This window comes from Syzygium oleosum, unplaced genomic scaffold (assembly GCF_021117445.2).
Source record: "Syzygium oleosum isolate NSW1041296 unplaced genomic scaffold, Sole_v2.1 Sole_v2.05, whole genome shotgun sequence".
Classification (NCBI taxonomy): Eukaryota; Viridiplantae; Streptophyta; class Magnoliopsida; order Myrtales; family Myrtaceae; genus Syzygium; species Syzygium oleosum.
Genome location: NW_026607489.1, coordinates 12,541,381 through 12,561,579, shown reverse-complemented (window position 1 = coordinate 12,561,579; position 20,199 = coordinate 12,541,381). Strand labels below are relative to the sequence as shown.

The 20,199-nt window shown below is 40.6% G+C and overlaps 2 protein-coding genes across 2 annotated transcripts; both read right to left on the bottom strand.

Annotated features, from left to right (window-relative positions):
- Window positions 1–6,589: 6,589 nt before the first annotated feature.
- LOC115662619 (histidine-containing phosphotransfer protein 4) lies at window positions 6,590–8,690 on the bottom strand. The gene is made up of 6 exons (XM_030584737.2): window positions 8,318–8,690; window positions 7,804–7,934; window positions 7,614–7,682; window positions 7,368–7,439; window positions 7,031–7,103; window positions 6,590–6,917 (listed from the first exon to the last, which is right to left on the bottom strand). Exons 1-6 carry the CDS (start codon window positions 8,378–8,380, stop codon window positions 6,870–6,872), a joined length of 456 nt encoding a protein of 151 aa, XP_030440597.1. The 5' UTR covers window positions 8,381–8,690; the 3' UTR covers window positions 6,590–6,869.
- A 6,787-nt stretch (window positions 8,691–15,477) lies between these two features.
- LOC115662976 (protein phosphatase 2C 56-like) lies at window positions 15,478–19,872 on the bottom strand. The gene is made up of 4 exons (XM_056311661.1): window positions 19,846–19,872; window positions 19,141–19,416; window positions 17,033–17,138; window positions 15,478–15,997 (listed from the first exon to the last, which is right to left on the bottom strand). Exons 1-4 carry the CDS (start codon window positions 19,870–19,872, stop codon window positions 15,663–15,665), a joined length of 744 nt encoding a protein of 247 aa, XP_056167636.1. The 3' UTR covers window positions 15,478–15,662.
- Between the last annotated feature and the right edge of the window lie 327 nt (window positions 19,873–20,199).

Sequence of the window (20,199 nt, the reverse complement as noted above, 5' to 3'; positions counted from 1 at the left end):
TCAATAGAACCGAATTGCAACGTTCATGATATAAAATGCAGTGAACCGAGATTATATATATGGAAGGTTCAAGAAAATCTATCTCGAATAGTTTCAACCTAAGAATGTAAGGCTCTAGTAATGTACCTTGCTCTTACCTCATATGGCAAACGAGTTAGGGTTCCTCTATTTCTGGCAATTTAACTTCGTCTCGTGTTTAATGCAGTTGTTGCTGACGAATTTCCTTATATACGTATGGGAAATCCAAATCGTCGAAGCTGCTTCTTTGATGTTCTTTTTGCATGGCGTTCGTGTTCGAGTCTGTGAGTAAGATTGTAACATCCTCAATTTCAGTCCCTGAGAAATGGTTACGATTTAAATTTGGTGGTTTTCTAATCAGAGCCAATTTTACTCTTGTTATGGAAAACCCAGATTCGAATCCTCTGTACTCTTTTTGTTTTGTTATTTTTTAGGAGACTTTTGTGATCCGAATTTCTAAACACTTCCCTCTTAAAAGTTTCTCCAAACATCTTGAAGTTTTACATACTTTAATCTCATAATTTTTGGACTTGATATGAGTAGTACGATAGCCTAATTTTAGACCATGTAAAATTGCCCAGAATGGGTATTTCTGTGATGTTCACACTTTCTCGATTTTCTACAAACTTTTCTGGGTCGATTTTGAATAAACTTCCTTCACAAAATTTGTTGAGAACTTCTTTCTCTATAACATATATAAATTTGGTAATTTTTGGATATGATTTGTATTATGAAAATTATTTGTATTATGAAAAGAGCTTACTTTTAGAAGCAAAAATTCTGTTCCGGCAAACCGATTTTAGTCTATCTTGAGCTACTAAAAGCTGTGTTTACAGAAAGATTCAGAGTTTATGTTCTCAATGGAAAATGTTTATTAAGGTCTTTTTTATGACATATTCAAATTTGGGAATTTTCGGAGTTCATTTATTATGTTTTTAAGCCCGATTTCTAGAACAGTGCAAAAACTACCAGTTTTATCAGATTTCAAATATTCATCATTTTCTATATGAGAACATTGGAATCTTGACTTGATGTCTTCCGGTGATTTAATGTGCCCATTCTGAGTTTTCAAATGAGCTATAAGCTTTGATTGGAGGTTACACGAAGGAGGGAGATATGAAAATGAAATTGGCCAAGTCGAGGGCCAATTCTTCTTGTTGAAGCCAGCATTATTGAGTCATGTTTAGGTGTCCCTCTACATAATTGCTTAATAGCTGAATTGTCCACCCTCATTAGTGGAGCATGGTGACTCATTGTCACCAATAATGAGCTAAAAACAAATGAGAAAGTCAGCCAAGAAGGGGGAGCCGAGAGAGAGCCGAGAGAGAGGAGGGAAGAGAGAGAGAGCTATTAATTGTTAAGATTTGCTAGATTGTTTCATCATTTCATTTTGGCTCTCCTCCATTAATGTCATTAATGATCAAGATTTTCTAGATCATAATCATGATGGCACTTGACTTTAGGGACTATTTCATTATGTCATTTGTCTTTTCTTCATGATTAAGCTTGGGGAACAAGTTGGCTTGCCTATAAATAGGCTTAGTTGCCCCCCTTAGTTACCACACACCACTTCCTCGCCTCTCTCTCATCTCTCACCCTCACGCCAAACATTTCTCTCTCTCTTGCCATTTGCCACCGCCGACCGCCGTAGACGTTTTCTTGTGATTATATGTGAGTGAATTCCCTAACACTTGGATAGGGCGGTGTGTTACGTGATTGTAACGCGGCATGTAAGTGGATTCCCTAATCTCTGGATAGGAAGTTATGATGTGTTGTTGGCTTGAGTTCTCACCCAAGCCTTTGTTGAGACTTGCGTGTTGTTGTTTGTCTCGATGTTGCACGTATCGCTTGTTACCATGCTTGATGTTCTCATCCATGTTTGTTGATTTATAAGCGGATAGGACGTGGTGTTACGAGTTTGACTCGAGTAGTGACCATGTCTGTGATGCTCGATGTTTGTATGAATGCTTCTTGTTTTGCTTCATAATCGTAAGTCAAGGGACGTACGAGTCACGAAACGGGGTGTCGTATGGTCTCGTACTCATGTTGTGGCGTCACTGGACGAGTTTAGCTTGGTGCGGGTTTACATTGGGATGTGTGGATCTAGGCCAAGTTTGGCTCCGAGCCGGCGCTCGGCATGGCGGACCGTACCACGTGCCCTCGACTGCGACTCACATGTTAGGCGAATATTCTAGAGATCGTGATTACACAAGCACGGCACGCCTTTGGGCTTAATTGCAGGACTAATGAAATCAAGATAATAAATTGGCTTGTGTGACCCGTGATGTGTGATCACTAAATAAAAGAAGAAGACCGTTGTTGTAACATCCCGAATTTCGACCTGTTTCCGGGACCAATAAAGTGTATATTAATTCTCATTTAATTTTAGTAAGTCTTGTCCAGAGCTGATCACTCATGGGATACTAACCCAATGGGAATGACTGAATAGGAAAAACGGTACGTGGACCGGGAATCCAATCGCGAATTGGGCACCGATTTCGAGAATCGCCGAGGAAATATTTTGGGCCAATGTGGGCAGATCTTAGGAAAGTGACGGATTCGATTTAGCCAACGACGTACGATCGGATCGCGGGTGATTCCGCACGACCGAGAGTACACGTGGAGAACGAATCCGAACTATCGCGACCTCCGGCACTAGTGATAACTCCTCGCGTCCTCCCGAAAATCGAGGCCATCACGACTCGGACAACCCTAGGTCGATACGCGTAACCCCTAAACAGCCGCTCGTTAGTGAGAGGCCCTAAAATTTTAAAATGAGCGAATTTGATCGCGAAATTGGACCAGAATTTCGATGTCGAAATTTCGTGGACGTTTACGACTATTTTGCAAGGCCAATGTCATTTTAGAGTGGCCACGCATGTTTAGAGTGGGTATGGTCGAAAAATGGAATTTCGGTCCGGAAGTGAAAAATTACGATTTTACCCCTCCAAACCTTGACGTTGGTTTCTGAAGTCGTACGCGACTATTTTTCGTGGCCGATGTCATTTTGGTGTGGCCACATACATTTGGGGCTAGTACAGTCAAAAATCGGAATTCCGGCCGAAATCGGAAAAATTACGATTTTGCCCCTCTGGACTCCGACGTCGATTTTCGAGGCCGATGCCATTTTAGGGTGGCCACGCATATTTGGAGTGTGTACGGTCGAAAAATGGAATTTCGACCCGGAAGCGAAAAATTACCCTTTTGCCCCTCAAGACTTTATTCCCAATTTTCGAGAGCGTAAGTGATTATTTTGCGAGGCCGACATCATTTTTGAGTGGCCAACCATATTTGGGGTCGGTACGGTCGAAAAATGGAATTTCGACTCGGGACCGGAAAATTACGAAAATGCCCATGTGCCCTAATTTCCCCATTCCTAATTTTGGATCAATTTTTGGGCAATAATTGAGGATTTATTAAGTGGATAATTGTTAGGATTTATTAAATTACCATTATGCCCCTAAATTATTGGATTGAGATGAATTAATACCATTGGATCAAGGGTAAAATGGTCAAGGGGGCTAGGATGATGACATGTGTAATCCACTAAGGGATATTTGACCCAACTTTGACCCCTTTCTCTCTCTCCTCCGGCCATTCTCCTCCCCCGTTCATTCCTTCCACGCCATTTCCTCCTCCTTCTCCTTTCTTCCTTTCATTTTCTTCATCACCGTTTCCTCCCATCGCTGCCGTGAAGACCGACCAGCCACCGCCGAAGCACCGTCCAGCCGAGCTACTGTCGCCGTGACGCCTCAGCCGTCCGTACGTCTCTATCCGTACGTCGTCCGTACGTCGCCGTCCGTACGCGCTGTCCGTACGCCGCCGTGAGTTGTCGCCGTCGGAACGCCGCCGCCGATCTTGCCGTCCACCGGCGATTGTCCGCTCGTTCTCGTCGACTCGAATCGGTTTAGGCGAGTATTAAATCCCTAAATCCAAATTAGTTTAATTTGCACTTTAAATGGGTGAATTAGGGTTTAATTAGACGCGATTATGGTCTATCCATAGATGAATGTGTATTGAATAATTGTGGGGTTTAATTGGAGCCTAGCAGGATGATTTAGATGTGATTTAATGCCCAAATGTGGGCTGTTCTGATACTGTTCACACCAGAACCGAATTTGGATTAAAATTGTTTAAGTTGGGATTAATTGGATTCTTGTTGTGGTTGCTTAATTTGGGTGATCCAATGGCTAAATGGGACTTGTTTGGGTTAAATTGTGTGAGTCCCTGTTGTTGGTATAGTAGCCGAAATTGATTGGTTAATGGCGGACTTGAATTATATAAATTGGTCTCGGGTTTAAATCATGTATTGAATGCCAAGTTTCAATGGGCTAAAACGGAATGAATTGGGCGTGCCAACAATGTATTGAATTGGTCGAGTTATGACGAATTATACTTGGGCACATATTGGCGTTAGTGAATTGTATGTTTATAATTGACTTGAATGCCATTATATGCGATTTCGCATAATGTGCTTTGATATGGCTGGAATTGTGAGTGCGAAAGTGCACGTACCTGATGTGAATATTTGTTGGCCTTCGGGTCGATATATTTGTTGGCCTTCGGGTCGATATATTTGTTGACCTTCGGGTCGTGGCCTTCGGGTCTATATATTTGTTGGCCTTCGGGTCGTGGCCTTCGGGTCGATATATTTGTTGGCCTTCGGGTGTGGCCTTCGGGTCGATATATTTGTTGACCTTCGGGTCGTGGCCTTCGGGTCGATATACCTGTTGGCCTTCGGGTCGGAATAATTATTTTATTCATGAAAATAGCAATTGTGTGCCGAGTATGTTAGCCGTGTGCATATTCGGTGAATTGCACGTGAATATTGTTAGAAAATGTCTAACCTGCAGGGTCGTAGTATGAATGATCTGGGCCACGAGCCTAGGTCAATTATTGTGATGTTCATGTTGTACTATTATGCGTGTTTCATTCGCCTGTCAGGAGGTGCATGTTAGCCTAGTTTAGGTTTATGGGTTATTTACTTGCTGAGATTCATCTCACGGTTGTTGGAAACCGACTTTTCAAATCCCCGGCAGTGAGGATGGCAGATGCGCCAATCCGTTTTGGGATTCCCCAGTTCATCGAGAAGACTATGTCTATGCACGTCGCACCATTTTTGACCAAGCCCCGCCTTAGTTTAGTATCCCCGGGCCACCATCCTTTTTGTTCAATGGCCGTTGCTCAGTTTGTCTTCTAGTTGCTTTTCTTGTAATGGATATTGTATAAATTTCTGCAATAATGTAAAATGTTTTTACTCCTGCTAAATTCCAGTGCTGTGCTATCCTTGGTTGTCTTGTTTATTGTACGGGTGTATATATAATATATATATACGTTGCTTTCCGCATGTGCATTGGTCTCTGTGCGTTGGATGCTGGGTCGGTGACGTAACCTGGGGACGTCGCACCATTACGACCTTAGGTGAGATGATCGCGCTTCGTGGGGTACGGGGCGTGACAGTTGTCACATAGCATTGGCGGCGATGCCTCGGTAAACTAACGCCGGGATGCCCTAGTTGAGCTAGGATGCTTGGGTTGAGCTCGGATGCCTCGGTAAACTAGTGCTGGGATGCCCTAGTTGAGCTAGGATGCCTTAGTTGAGCCGGGATGTCTCGGTTGAGCCCAAATGCCTAGCATGAAGTTGGATGCCTCGGTTGAGTTGGGATGCTCCGGTTGAGCCAGGATGACGATAAATGAATCTTATATGTGTGCCGTATGTAATAAATGAATTCTATATATGTGCCGGTATGTGTGTTTATTGATAAGCCGAATTTATGTGACCGGCTAAAGGTGAGTTTCCATGTGAACATAGCAAGGGCAAGGTCAAAGTCTTTGCTATTGATTTGCCATCGACATAAGGTGGGGAAAATATTTGTATGTGTTAGTACAATGGCGAGGCATCATTCTGCACGAGTATTAGTGAATTTACTCATTGAGTCTCCCCGACTCATCCCCCGTTGTTTTTTCCTTTTCAGGTCCGTAAGATGGAGGATGACATAGAGGAGCTAGGATTAACCTTGGCCTTCGCTTGTGAAATAATTTGCACGTGGAACGGCCCGTGGAAAAAAGGGCTTGTAAAATATGTCTAAGTAAAATGGCAATAATGTGTTTTGCCTGTTATGCTTTCCCTAATTTCCAGTTGTTATTATGTTTGGGAATTTGTTTATACACGTTTTCGCATGTGCTTATTAATACGAAAAAAAAGAAATGGGACGGCGACAAGCTTGTAATGTCAAATTAATAACCCCGAGATAAGATAAGGACGTTACAAAGATGATAACCTACCAGCTTGGATTCTCTTCATTAGAGCGTCAACTGATAATTTTTTCCATACAAGTTCCTCAATTATCCTGAAACTCTGATTTAAGAATGGATATCTCTAGATTCAATTGACAATATTGTTTAGCCACATACTGGACAATAAGTGTGCCCCCAAGAGGGGACAGAGTTGCAGTTTCTCGACTTCGCCATTTTAGTTGCAAGAAAGCTCGACTTGTTTGTGGTCGCGCGTATTCATCCCGTGGGTTAATTGAATCACACATTGAGGAAAACTTATTGGATGGGTGATCATATAGTCAAGAAAGAGCTAATATCTTTTTCTCATATATATATTACAAGCCACTCAACTTAAGATTACAAAGTCACTTCTGTGAATTTTGAAAAGCATAGAAACCCTAGTAAGATCTTCTTCTGAGTTTTCTGGTGCAAGCAGACACCAGCTCACCACTCGCTCGCTCGCTCGCGCTCATACGTTGCAGCCTTCACGAGCCGTTGCTTACTATTTTCGGCAGATTATTCTTCTAAAGCTAAGTCCGTAGCAAAAGCCATTATTTAGCAGATTCTCTGTTTTTTCTATGTGGAGCGAGAAGCTGCCTCTCTGGGCCCTGCTTGTCTTGCCAACTGTGGAATAAAATGCAAAAAGTCATGCATTTTAAGGAAATTTTAAATTGAAAAAAATGGTTTATCTCGTAGATGAAACGACAAATTAAATGAAATTAGACCAGTTAAAGCACCTGAAAGTAGGCCTCGAGTTTCTTCCTCAACGTTGCATATTCCCTCTTCACTTGCTGGAAAGTCCTAATGCATCTGATTTTTTTTGGGTAATGAGTTAAAACCACAATCTCTTGACAAATCATTAAAGAAACCTATTAATGGGATAACATTAGTATGTATGCAAATATCGGTGTTTATAGAGTATCGCTACTTTATACGGTTTCGATAGTACATATATATCGTTTCGTGATAGGTGACCGTGTGTGTCTATTTAACGAAATGTCTCGGAACGTAAGCAAACACCCTATGAAGCAAAATTCAAGAAGTTCGAGAGGTGTTCATGGAATTGTGGGTTACCCTTCTCCATTTCCTGTCCTGCAATATTCCCTAAACTGCGAGCACTCAGCTTTGACTTTTCTGCCTCCAATGCTGTAACGAATCACAATAAATAGACAAGAAAAAGAAGAATTAGAAAGCTGTGAATATACCTTACGATTCCTTTCCTACATAATATGCTTTTATTGCTTTTCTCATGGAACTTTTGCTTAAAGATTGAAAAATCAGTAGCTATACAAAGTCAGTATGTTGTATGTATGTATATACCTTGAGCTGCTTCCTTTGAACTGATGCATGTAGCTATCCAACTTGTTGAAATCAAGAGGGCTCTTGTCCCTGAATGAAGTAAGGCCAAAATGGAATAACTAATTTGGGGATGTAAGGCATACACCTAGCTACAAAGGCAAAATAACTAAAAGAAGAAACCAAAAGGAGAAAAAGTTGGCTTGTCACTCACAATGCTTGCTCAATGCTGGCGACTAGTCGAGCTGAATCACGGTAATACAATGTCACGACTTCCTCAACAAAATTAGGGTTGGCATCGTCTTGCAGCTCCTCCAACTGAACAAATTGTTCGTCAAGATATCCCTGTGTTGTGATTGCAAAGTATGCGTTTAGTTTCTGTATACCTAAAGAACTCTAACTGCACCGAGTTTTTGAAGAACCGTGATATGCATTGATTCCCCATCTACATGTTTAAAGGCAAGTAAAACAAAAAGGAGTGCAAAGTGTTTTTTTGCTTCCAAGTAGAAGGGACTGATGAAGAGTCTTATTTGTTGATATGCAAGCGAGAGTTGTATCCTCAACAATGAACAACAAAAACCAATCCACCCTTTTTGCAATTTTCTTTTCACTTGTCATTGGTAAAAGGCTATTACATGCAAGAATAAAGGAAAGAGACGATTATTATGAGGAGATCTATTTGAAATCCAACACCTTCATTGTTTAACGAGACAATGAATCTAATGAACCTGATCAAAAAGGGATTGCCTCATTAGAGCAACTTGTCGGGGCAGGTGATTATTCCTCTCCATCGGCGAGAGAACTTCAGGAAGTGCAAGAGAAGGAGGTGTCTAAGTTTTTGGGTAAAAGCTAACAGGAGATGGAGAGAAGGATGGTATGCAATGGTGTGACTACAGTTGTACGTGCAAGCTAGTGTGTTCAGTAGAGGCTTGATTGACCATGCAATGCTGTGAGGTTTATGAAGGTTTTTATAGTAAAGAATTTGGGAATCCAAGCAATGGACATGTCCCTGTGAAGGAGAGAGAGGGAGAGAGAGCTAATGAATGGGGACATGTCACTGTGAAGGAGAAAAAGCATAGAATTTGGGTATCCCAGCAAAGGACATGTAATGGAGGGCTTTCTGATTCTGTCTGCAAATATAAAATATCACATCAACTTGCTTTTGCTTATCATACGTGTTTTCGTCTTGCGAGAGGACGAGTGACAGGAAAACATTGTAAAGGGGGAGAACATGAGAAAAGTCTCGAGAATAACTCTTGTTTATAAGGATTGGAGTTGCACCTGCCGTTTCACATGGTGCATTATTAAGGTCCATATTTGTGGGCTGAAAGATTTTCTTGGGTGTTCTTGCAAAAGCTTGCACAAGATGTATTGCAGGACTCCTATTACCATTTTGAAGCAAAGGAGAAAAGAAGAGAGGGAGATTAATCAAATACTTTAAGATACTATGCAAATATTCCTATGCCCCCTATCAATTTGGCATATGCTATTCGGGTGGCTTGTAACATATGAATTAAGTGGTAGCAGATCAAATCACCAAAGTGCTACTGCATCAGATTAGCAAAGAAGAGAGAACTGCATCATATAACATATGATATACTTCATGATGATCTTTTAACCATATGAAGCAATTAACACTCCATCCTTTCAAGGGAAGCAACTTCTTTTTTCCTCATCGGTCGAATTGGTGGCTCTATGATTCATTCAGTGAACAAGACAGAATTCCACGTGTCCCTGAAAATATCTATCTTCTAGTTGCAAAAGAAAGAAAGGAAAAAAAGAGAGGGATGTGAGTACAATAATGAAACACTTCCATCGTCAACTTGCAAAGGATGCTCTCTAATGTGAGTTGGCAGCCTGAGCTAGGGGACATGCAATTTTCTTTTTTCAAGCTTTCCTCCATTCTCTGTACTGAGGAAAGGAACATTTTTGTTGTTGTTTTGTTTTAGTTTTTTTTGTGATAGAGACAGTGAAAAGAGGGGATGGTTTTAATAATCCCTAGCATGAAAGAGGGTTAAAGCCACCAAAATTTGGTACCTATGCCGCACATCTACCAAAATCTTGAAGGAAAATTAGGAATTTTAGTAGATTCTGTGATACAAAAATCATTTTGGAATCAATATGGCACAGGTGCAATGGTTCGAGATTTTTTGCAACGCAAAATTTAGTTTGGAATAAATGTGACACGGGTATGCCGGTTTTGAATTTTTTGCGACATGAAAAATGATTTATGATAAATGTGGCATGGACATACCGATTGTCACGACTTTTTGTGGTATTAACCATGTGAAAGATAAATGACTAGGTTATAACGGTCATATTTCACTCTTTTCATTGTCAAAAAGTATACGACTTTAACTCTTTCATTTTACGGAACCCATTATTATCGTCGTTGATCGGGTTAGTTATCCAAATCAAAGATGATGGATGGGGCTGTGTACCAAAAGTTTATGCCAATAATATAAATAATTGTTCCCTTCTTTTAGCGAAAAGCACTCCAAGTTGAGCTTTTCCCTCCAATGAGACCAATGAAAACGATTTACTTTACACTTAAAAATGATAAAAATCATGATGTGATAGTTCAGATATTGTTAATGGAAGTGAGAAGTAGTTCAGATATTGTTAATGGAAGTGAGAAGTATTTGATCCGGATGGAATTGATGTACGAGCGATTTGGTCTTCTTTCATTTCTACCCCCTTTCCCTCCCCGTTTTCTTCAAAAGACCCCCCTCTCCAGCACCACTATTCACACTCCGTTTCGCCCCGTCTTCCATCGATGTCGGCGAGCCCCGACGAGCGGATGACGGTCGACTATATGATGCCCTGCCGGAGACGATCGACTTCGGCCTAGCTTGGTCGACATTTTTAACAAGGTAAAGCCTCAAAAGAAGAGCTCCGTATTCCTGAAGGAAATGGAAACACCGAGGACCGATGTTTTCCGGTTTTAGTATACACCCGATGCGGTTTTCTTTTACGTGTCTTTATTCTCAAATAGAAATGAGAACAAAAGTACAAGGGATGCTCGATCTTTAGCAGCATAGAAAGAAACAAAAGAATGAAGAATACAATTCCTTAGCCAATGCCCACGGAATGTTGTAACTAGTCCTGCACTGACTGTGACCTTCCTTTCCCGACAGCCCATCCCCCACCGATGTGAAATTGAGTCTTACATCTGAGCAAGGAGATTGACATGTCCTGATCTTGCCATTGTTCTGCAATTGCAGACCTCAAGCTCTCACACTCCCAGTAGCCCAAAGTCAACTCCTTTCTGTTTTTCTCTCCGCCCACATCATTCGCTCATTGACGACTCGATGTTGATCTTGGCTTTGCACGTGCCTTCTCTCGTCCATTCGCTTTCGTTTTCTTCGCAACTTTGGTTTCTATACGCCGGTAATACAATTACAAACCTTAGTGTGAAGTACTACCCCGTTTGAGAGAGAGCTTCTCTCCCCGTTCTGTTCTTTTCACATTATAAAAATTTCCTCTCGTGCCGAATGCCCGACGGCATTGGTTGTGAATTATTTATGGAGGAATCATCCACCTAAGAAATGGGTTGTACGCGATTGATTTGAAATGATGTTCACGTTCCTACCGACGGCTAATTTTAGAACGGAAAAAAAGGGTTTTTGCTTCCTTTAATCACCGTGTGGTTCAAATAGAATAAAGATGTGATGCGTTCAAGATGGAAGCACAACCCCACCTGCCACTAAGCTGGTTACTATTGGATTTGCAGCTCAAAATCGCTGCTTGAGTATAATTGTGTGCTTTTTGCAGAATCAGACTTTTGATCCCACAGTTTACACAACTTCAGAAGAACAGAGCTCGCACTTTTCATGTCAAGGAAAACAATAACCTACGGCCATTCTTGCTTGTGGAGAACAACTGCAATGTTGGAGAATCATCAAGTGGCCAAAAGAGGACAATATCACTTAGATGGGAAGGAAAACAAAATCCCACCAATGATTGAGCACAACCAGCTGAGGTCAGTGATCCTTGTCATGTCTAAGTCTGTCTCTGTCCCATTCTCCCTAAACTTCCCCTTAACTGCCATCTCTGCATAGATTCTAGACAAAGGAAACAGATGTGTCCAGGAAGAGAATCTTCCTTTATTCCTCTGGCACACTGAAGAGAGTGAGAGGAGTCTCTAGTAATGGTGAATTTTGCAGCTCTCCCTCTCTCTGGTGAGTGCGTGGTCACATCTGTTAGCTTTGTTAAAAAGGAGAGTTAAAGGGGCTGAGAATGTGTGTGTGTGAGTGGGATCAGAATATGTTTTTTCTCTCCTCCTGTGTTTTCTTGTGGCGCACAGATTGTCATTCTTTCCCCTCTCCCCCCTCCCTCCCATCACTGTCTCCTATGTTGATAAGAATCCCAACCTGGAGAGCCGATCATCTCTGTTTGGCTTGGAACAGGGGCTACTGCATTGATGTGCTGAAATTGCATCAGCTCACAATCATTGCAAATTATATATAGTCTTTTTCGCAATCATTTCAAAGTAATTGGGTCCTGTTTATCCTTGACCTTTGCTCAAGAAGAAGAGGCTGCTTCATTATCCGCAGAATTTTGTTCATCTCAGATTTGTAATTGGGTCTTATGAGTCATGAAGCTGCAAAGTATTCAATATATCTCTCATCATGTCTTCAGTCCTTATCATCGATCGAATCGGAATAAAGACAACATTAGTACTTGATCTTTTGCTGAATAATAATCAAGCCGATTGGAACTTTTTGGCTAATCATGTCCCTGAAATATGAATATTTTTTTTATTGTTCATACTGATTATTGATTTAAAACATGTATAAAACACCGACATGACTGCCACATCATCATTGATGTGATGAAAAGAACCAAACAGCAAAAACCCTAGGGGAGGAGGGGAAGGGAGAGAAGGGGGCAGTTGATGGGCTAAGCGCAAGGTCCAGCAACCCTCACCATGATCAAGCGAGGTCAGCTGCAACAGCTTCAATAAGCCAAATATCATATGATCAAATCTGTCCAAATTCTTTGCTCAAGAATCGAACCTCCGGCTTTTTCAGTTCATTCTGAAACTGACATTATGCAAAGCACATCTCTTGCTCCTTTAAGCCAAAAGCTACAACCTGCACATTAGATTTCCAGGGACTCCGAGTTGCAGGAGATCTTTTGCGCCTTTTTTCTGTATTAAGCAAGAATCATGCTGACGTTCGTGGTGGTCGTTTATGCTGTAAATCTCAGCAATTACAAATGATATACACCTTTTTTTGGTGCAGCACCAGGTGACATTGGGTTTCAGCCTGCACCACTTTTTCCCAGCATGAAGCAAAACACACCAACACCATTGGCTAGGGGTGTTACAAATGGGGATCGAAAGGTTTATAGAGGAGACGATGTGTTTCAGGGCACATAAACACAAATCGTTATCGACAAAAACCATTTGGTTCTGATTCTTGGTGACCCCATTCACTCTGCTTTGAATCTTGCATAATTTTATCGAGCCTACAACTGTAATTTGCTTCTATTTCCCATTAAGGGGCTTCGGTGAGAAGATTGAACAAAAGGTCAATCAAATAATTTGGAAACCCTGTACTAGGTCAAGTTTTCAACTTTTAACCTAGATAATAATTATAACCGAAAGGAAGGACAAGTATTTGCACAAAATACTTACACAATCCACCAAATTTTCCTTGCCATATTCTCAAGAGTTGCGCGAAGTCTGATCTCTGGTGTAATAGCCAACTTCAAAGAGATGGTGGCTACAGTTAGTGTATTTACTCAAGTTCTAGCACAGTTTAGTCACAAATTAAAACATAGAATGGTTTCTAACCCAGAATGATATTTTTCCTTCATAAAAGAAGAAAGACTAGGTAGGAGATTCTTTGACAAGAAAGTGAAATGGGCTTTCACGTGTCACATACTTCTAGGGAAAAGAAGGCTGGGGTTACATAATTAAAAGAGCTGGTGATATGCTGTTACTAGCTGCTTATGGACCTTCTCGAAAAAAGATCGCCACTTTTGCTCCTCTCCTTTCACCAGGAATGTGCTCAACATGCGAATAAATAATTGTAACAATCCAAACAAACCTGTGGGCATTGATGCAGAAGTGAAATTATTTAAGGTTGCTTTCTTGTTTGTCGTTTTTTTGTAGATATTCCCCTCTTTGCAGCATCAATTGTGCTCATCCTGTATGCAAGCATCCAATGGTTGGTACACATAATTGCAAAGAATTTTGCATCCACTCCCCACTATGAGCAGCTTTTTTGCTTGCTCTGCTAAAGTTTTATCCATATGGGGGATAAAGACAAGATCCTCGCAGCACATACATCTCTACCATAAAAGAGTAATGTGAACATAAATAGCCGCTGTAGTTAGTTAGCAATAGAGAACTTGGGCCCGAGGTAAACCAAAAAAAGGGAGAAAAAAACTTCAGTTTCGTGAAGGATTGACATGGAACAAGCAAGGCTGACGTTGAACTTGACACCCAACGATTTCCTTGAACTGTTATAAATAACCCATTCATTTAAGGAGTTACGAGTCATGTGTTTAGTTATAGCTGTATTTATGCTGAAACCCCATTGACTGTGTGGATTTAGGATGAGCTGACGCAGACTGAAAAAGGCCTAGGAGTGAAGTTCCGCGAAATGAACTTGAGGAGGGAAAAACAAAAGAAAAAATGAGAAAGGCAAAGTGAAGCGTCAGTGTAATTTCCCAAGTTAAAGTAGAATTCAGAGGTTTTAACTTTCTTCCCTTCCTTGTGTCTTCAGGACCATCTCCCTTCTCGAGGAAGAAGAGGTCAGTGTTCTTGTTGAACCATGTGCGGGGTGAGGAATTGTGTACGAAATTTGCTACTATAGGTCTGACATTCATAGCAATATCTTTTTGGGAACGCCACCCTTTTGAAATTTTTCATCTCTTACGAATCGGATCTAAGCAAGTCTTTAAAAGACTCAATTTCGATTATCATTTGCATCTCGGGATTACCAGGGTATAAAATTTTCAACAGATATTTCCTCTCCCTGGAGAAGACAAAGATAAGTAGAAAATTGGAGATACGAGCTGTATGGTCACCGGTACATTAAAAATAAAGAACGCATTTGTAGAGGCTATTCCATAGGGAGGGGATTGGCTACAGGTGCCCTTGTAGGAGGTGAAACTCCTTTTCTTTGGTGAAATTGACTTTTAACCGAACACCGAGAATCTAAAAAGGATCCCCAGAGTTGAGAAATTGCGTGCGAAATGTGCTTTAATAGTTCTGAGGTTCATAGCAGTATCTTTTTGGGGACACCACCCTTTTGGAATTTTCCATTTCCTACGAACGCAAAAGTAGAGACCTAATTTTGTGAGTAATATAGCAATCTGAAATTTATTGTCCCCACATCACAATTTCTAAAAGGCTACACCAAGCTTTGAAAGCCTCTTGTTTTCCAGCAGAAATATTTACATGGCCAAAAATCTGTTCATGAGCTAACTCATTCTCGAGGTTCTCTGCGTGCCTAAAGAGTAAAAGATCCATGCTTGTAGAGGGAGAGAGAGCATAATGCTTCTTGAGTAGCGACTGCTGACTAGTACACTCTTGAACGAATCCTGATGTATTATATACGCTTCCCTGAGCAAAATTAATCACGTACAAAAGCAAAACATCAAGCACAAGTCTTGGGTTGCTCTCAAATGAATTAACTTTGAAGGCCGCAACCACATAACATGGAATTGAAAAAGGAATTTGGGAATGCTTTGTCAAGATAAGCAGCAGTTTTAGCAGCTATATTGCTCATCATGCTCCTCTTTGGAGGGAATCCACCTTTCCTCAATAAGCTCTGGCCGGATAAATCTTTCTACAGAAACACGGAAACGGTGGGCAGAACCCTAGACCCCGGGTTTCAAAGAGGGCGGAGGAGACCTAAAGGAATTCGAGAAATGCATCCAACAAAACATAAATGGAATTGTCTTCATGTTTAACAAGCAAGCTCCTCGGTCAGTTAGCACTGCATTATTAACTAGGACATAAAAGGAACCACATGTTTCTGCAGCAACAGCTTGTAAAGATAATAGTTCTATTGTTATTAAACAAAGCATCTGAGGAGCATGTGATTCTTATTTTACTCAAGCTTGACTTGCTTCTGGTTCTTTGTGTGGCTTCTTCCTTCTCCTGGGCATACTGAGGTCGATAAAAATAACAGAAATGTTGTCGCAACTCCCTTTCTTAATAGCACTTGCAAGAAGACCTTTAGCAATGATCTTTGCAGGACCATCATAACCCATCGTTGCCCACTTTTGCAGCCTGCTGTGCACCAGACTTGCAAATTTAACTGCCTCCTCACTAGTCATGACATCCCACAGGCCATCGCTTGCCATAATAAGAAATTCATCCTCCTCAGATCGAGCCATGAAAGTAACCTCAGGTACTGAGATTACCCAGGGTTTCAGAAAGTGATCACCTAAAAAATTTCACGTGTCAAGTAGATATGCTCAGTGTAATGATAAAGTACAGTATTACTCGTAGATCAATTGGATAAGTGGAAAATAAAAATGATTATAAGAAAAATAATAGGCATTTTCCAATTAAGCTCTAAATACCTCATTGAAAATTTTCAAGAGGTTCACTATAAAGAAAATCCATCTTCAAACTTTAGGGGGATATTATCCGTTTTATGTCAAGCAATCCATGAAGTAACTCCCAATGTAGCAGTAAAAGCAAGACGTATCTGTGGATCCACTCATCAATTTCCTACTGAAATAGGATCCACACGAGGATAAACACTTCCTATTTCGTAAGTTATTAGGACATCCTAGGAACTTTGTTTCAAATTAAGTTCCGAATAATTGGAGATGTACTAGATGGCTGGGGAAAGCTAGCTCCAAATGACTCCACCACATTTTTAATGCTTCTACAAACTCAGACAAGCTCAGCTGCTTGGGGTGGCGATGGCACCGACAATCCATATCTCATCAGAGAGGCATTAAATTAAAAAGTTGTCAGAAAATATCTCTTAAGTAAAAAGAGGATAATAATAATGCCTGCACCGACCATTCATCCTTTGATATGAATTAGCTTGCTTCATATGTTTCCTGTTGCAAAGGGAAGGTTACTTGACAGACCACTATGTTATTTCTCTCTTTCTCTCTCTATCTCTATTTTTTTTTTTTGGGGGGTGTGGTGGGCAGGAGGGAGAAGATAACATCTCGATGATTTTCTGCTGACCCAAAAAGAATCCCCTTTTGGGATTTGCACAGACAACTCACTATATCGAAATAAAATATATTAGAGTCTGAACAGACTTCCAGATAAGGTAAGAAGATCAAAACAAACTCCGGCCTCCAAATTAATTACCACATATGCTTCAGCCACATCACTTGGATGACCAGACATATTAAAAAACGAAGAAAATAAATCGACGATACAGGTCAACATATAAATTTCTCCAGCTGATAGTCTGGAAATGATAAACAGACGCTATGAGAGATGCACCTACCGATTGCTCTTGTCATAGAAAGAACTCCCTCTACTCTCTCACAGTCAGTGTACAGAACTTTGCCTCCTGCATTGGTGATCCTCTTCACCTCATCTTCCCTATTAGGCTGCAAACACAAATAGAGCAAAATCTATACCAAGTGAACCGATGATTCTAACAAATCCATCCAGGGAGCACTGAAATGAGTAGTCTAGTAAATGTAGAGAAAACTGGTCAACGAGTTCACAAAAATGAAATAGCGGCTTACTGAATAGAGAGATGCACAGATTAGCTGAGTCAGGAATACATACATAAAAGCAACAGCAATTGAAAATGTATTGGCATAAATGGTGAACAACTCAAGCTTTCTCAAATTACCTTCTCCTTTCTGTTAAAGTAATGATGTCTAAGTTATTCCTCCACTCTTCCCATTGAATTTTAGATGGCATTATTTACCGCAAAATGTGGCTCATAAGGAATATCGACAGGGGACAATTCTCGGAATGTGTAACATGAGATAGGAGTATGCCTGCACTAACGATTGTCCAACTACAGACAAATAGAGATTTCCCAAGGAGAAAACTAAGACCAAGCAGTAACACCTGTGCTAATGAACTAATACATGGCTTATAATTCTACAAAAATACAAGAAAAACCTCGCCTAACGTCAAACTGCAAAATCTCCATGCTTAGGTTTCACGAACTATTGCTACAATGTCCAGCCATAACTTATGTAGGCTATGTTCTACAATGAAGACCAAAACCAATGTAATAGGAGTAGGGCAAAATGTAAAACTATCAAGGGCACATGGATCAATACTTTTTACACAAAGCCTTTCTCTTCTATACTCAGAGAGGCAATGCACCAGGTACTTGATTCATATACCAACCTCTCGTTCCTCCATTGTGACAACAGCTTCTGCCCAAACCGAATAATGAAAAATGCTTGAAGAAGAGGAAGAGAAGCTCAAGAAAACATAGGAGCGAAAAGAGACAAACAGAGAAAGAAGAGGAGCCACAGACAAGTAGTTGAGGAGGAAAATAAAAATATCAGGCAAGTTTAGGAAAAGGCAATCATAATATTGGATTTTGTTTGACTTGCCAATTAGCACTGCAAAAGTCGCACCATTCTACCCATGGTTTTTACTATTGACCACCCATAAACAATCATTAAATTAAAAATAAACCAGAGAATATGCGAACTCCATCCAGATACCCTACACCTTCATCCTCAGTTTACCTAGATTTTCCATCTTCTTCAAGCCAACCCAAAATAAATTATACTAGAATGCTTTCTTCTGATTTAGCCAACTATTTCAGTGAAGAATGTGCAGGCTCACCGGTCTAACCATGGACTTTCCCTGCTCCTCCATTCACCTTTCTGGTTATCGGATCGTTCTTACTTGTCATCACTTGGTGCACTTTAAGGTTTTACTTGGCGGCGGCTAATTTAGGGGATAAAGGCTTGAAAAAGAAGAGGCAAACTTATGACTACCTATCAACTCCTTCTATCACATCTTCAGACCAACAAATGCAATCTCTTCTTGGGGAATCTAAGTTCAAGTGTCAATTTCACGTTAAAACAAACCTATTATATTTCTCTAGGTCCCTATGATTCCAAGACCTCAAAAACCGAGTTCACGAAATGTTAACCAACTAATGTCGGCTGAAACCACAGTGAACGCACAGCAACCCCACAGGTTAGCAAAGAGAACTTACTCCATAATATAGTTGGTCAGTATATTTGCCCAAAAACTTGCATTGCACTATTTATTAATGCTACGGAACAAATTTTAGACCACATTTAGACCTTTTTAATGAGTCCATGTCTATAAAACAGACTCCAAAGTGACTATTTGGAACTGAGATGAAAGTTCATGAATGACACAGATCCATTAACATATCACTCTACATGTGACCAACTATGATAAAGTTCCATTCTGCAAGTGCATAAAGACTACTTAAAAGTCTCGCTACATGAATGCATGAGTAGGAACCAAAAACATATATTGTTGCATGCAAATTACAATGAATGACCAGTAGCAAGATTTTATGACATGTACCAGCAACAATCAAATGTAAAAGGGGAGATGAAAATTGAGAATCAAAATTAGGCAGTCACCAAGGACCTTGTGGTCAACGGTCAAAGGAATAGCTTCATCCCCGCGACACAGCACAGCCCTGGAATCCCCACAGTTGCCAACAATGATCTGGCAAGCAGATAAAACAACGACGACAGCTGTTGAACCAGGAGTATCTGGGCCATCTTTGAAAGCATCATCAGCCCTCTCATAAGCCCTTAAAATTGCTGTCTCCCACCTATGCTTCCAACCATCTTCATCTACAGCTTCTTTCCATTCTTGTGCTAAAAGGTCATGCAGGTGATCTGCGCAATAGTTGCTCACCTGAAAAATATAATGGGCATATTATTCGACAGCTCATGTTCTGCTTCTAATAGTGTTCTTTCAATCGCCAATGTACCAGTCAAACACTAAGGGATACCAACCACTGTAATTCAAGTGATTGGAACCTTGCTCAACAAATATATATTGGTCGGAAGAAAGTGACATATGATTTCTCATGCAAGTGTCCACGTTCAGGAAGAGAGGAGAAGAGAGCATAACAGGGACAAATAGGGGAACATGCTCATGCTGATTGCCAGCAAAGAAGTATAAATGATAGGTATGCACTGCTATATCTCAGGACCTCTCACAGAAATATACTATATAAGCTGATCTCTTTATCCTAATTTATCTACATACTTGAAAGAGGGAAGTAATACACTAGAAACACCTTGAATGGATTAAAACCAGTCACTGAAAGGTCTACTTCACAGCATCCTCGACATCACCCAGGGCCATTGTTGGCACAACTTTTCAATATCAAAGTTAAAACAAGTTAAGACCACCACATACACCAACCATTATATCTTCATACTGAAAAAAGAAAACAGAAATGAGAAGAAATGGTGTTAAGACCTCCTGGTCATTTTTACGTGGCTTTCTAGAAGATATCAAGTTGAAATAGCTTAATGAAAAAAACTGAAGCGCTAAAAGCAACGAGAAAATAAAAAGCTAATAAGCATAATGAACCCTCAGGAGATGGCCCGTTAAGGCTTCAGAGAGTACGCTACCAGCATATTAAGTATATGTTAAATGCTAATGTTAACCCTATTCTATTAAAGCAAC

Excerpts from the sequence above, each read along its gene's own strand:
- LOC115662619 (XM_030584737.2), bottom strand. The coding sequence starts at position 8,380 with ATGGAGAGGAATAATCACCTGCCCCGACAAGTTGCTCTAATGAGGCAA. Across the intron at positions 7,935-8,317 it reads GGCAATCCCTTTTTGATCAG|GGATATCTTGACGAACAATT; the intron begins GTTCATTAGATT and ends ATCACAACACAG. Across the intron at positions 7,440-7,613 it reads TTCAAAGGAAGCAGCTCAAG|CATTGGAGGCAGAAAAGTCA; the intron begins GTATATACATAC and ends GATTCGTTACAG.
- LOC115662976 (XM_056311661.1), bottom strand. The coding sequence starts at position 19,872 with ATGGCCCTGGGTGATGTCGAGGATGCT. Across the intron at positions 19,417-19,845 it reads TGGGTGATGTCGAGGATGCT|GTGAGCAACTATTGCGCAGA; the intron begins GTGAAGTAGACC and ends TATATTTTTCAG. Across the intron at positions 17,139-19,140 it reads CTTTGACCGTTGACCACAAG|CCTAATAGGGAAGATGAGGT; the intron begins GTCCTTGGTGAC and ends TTGTGTTTGCAG.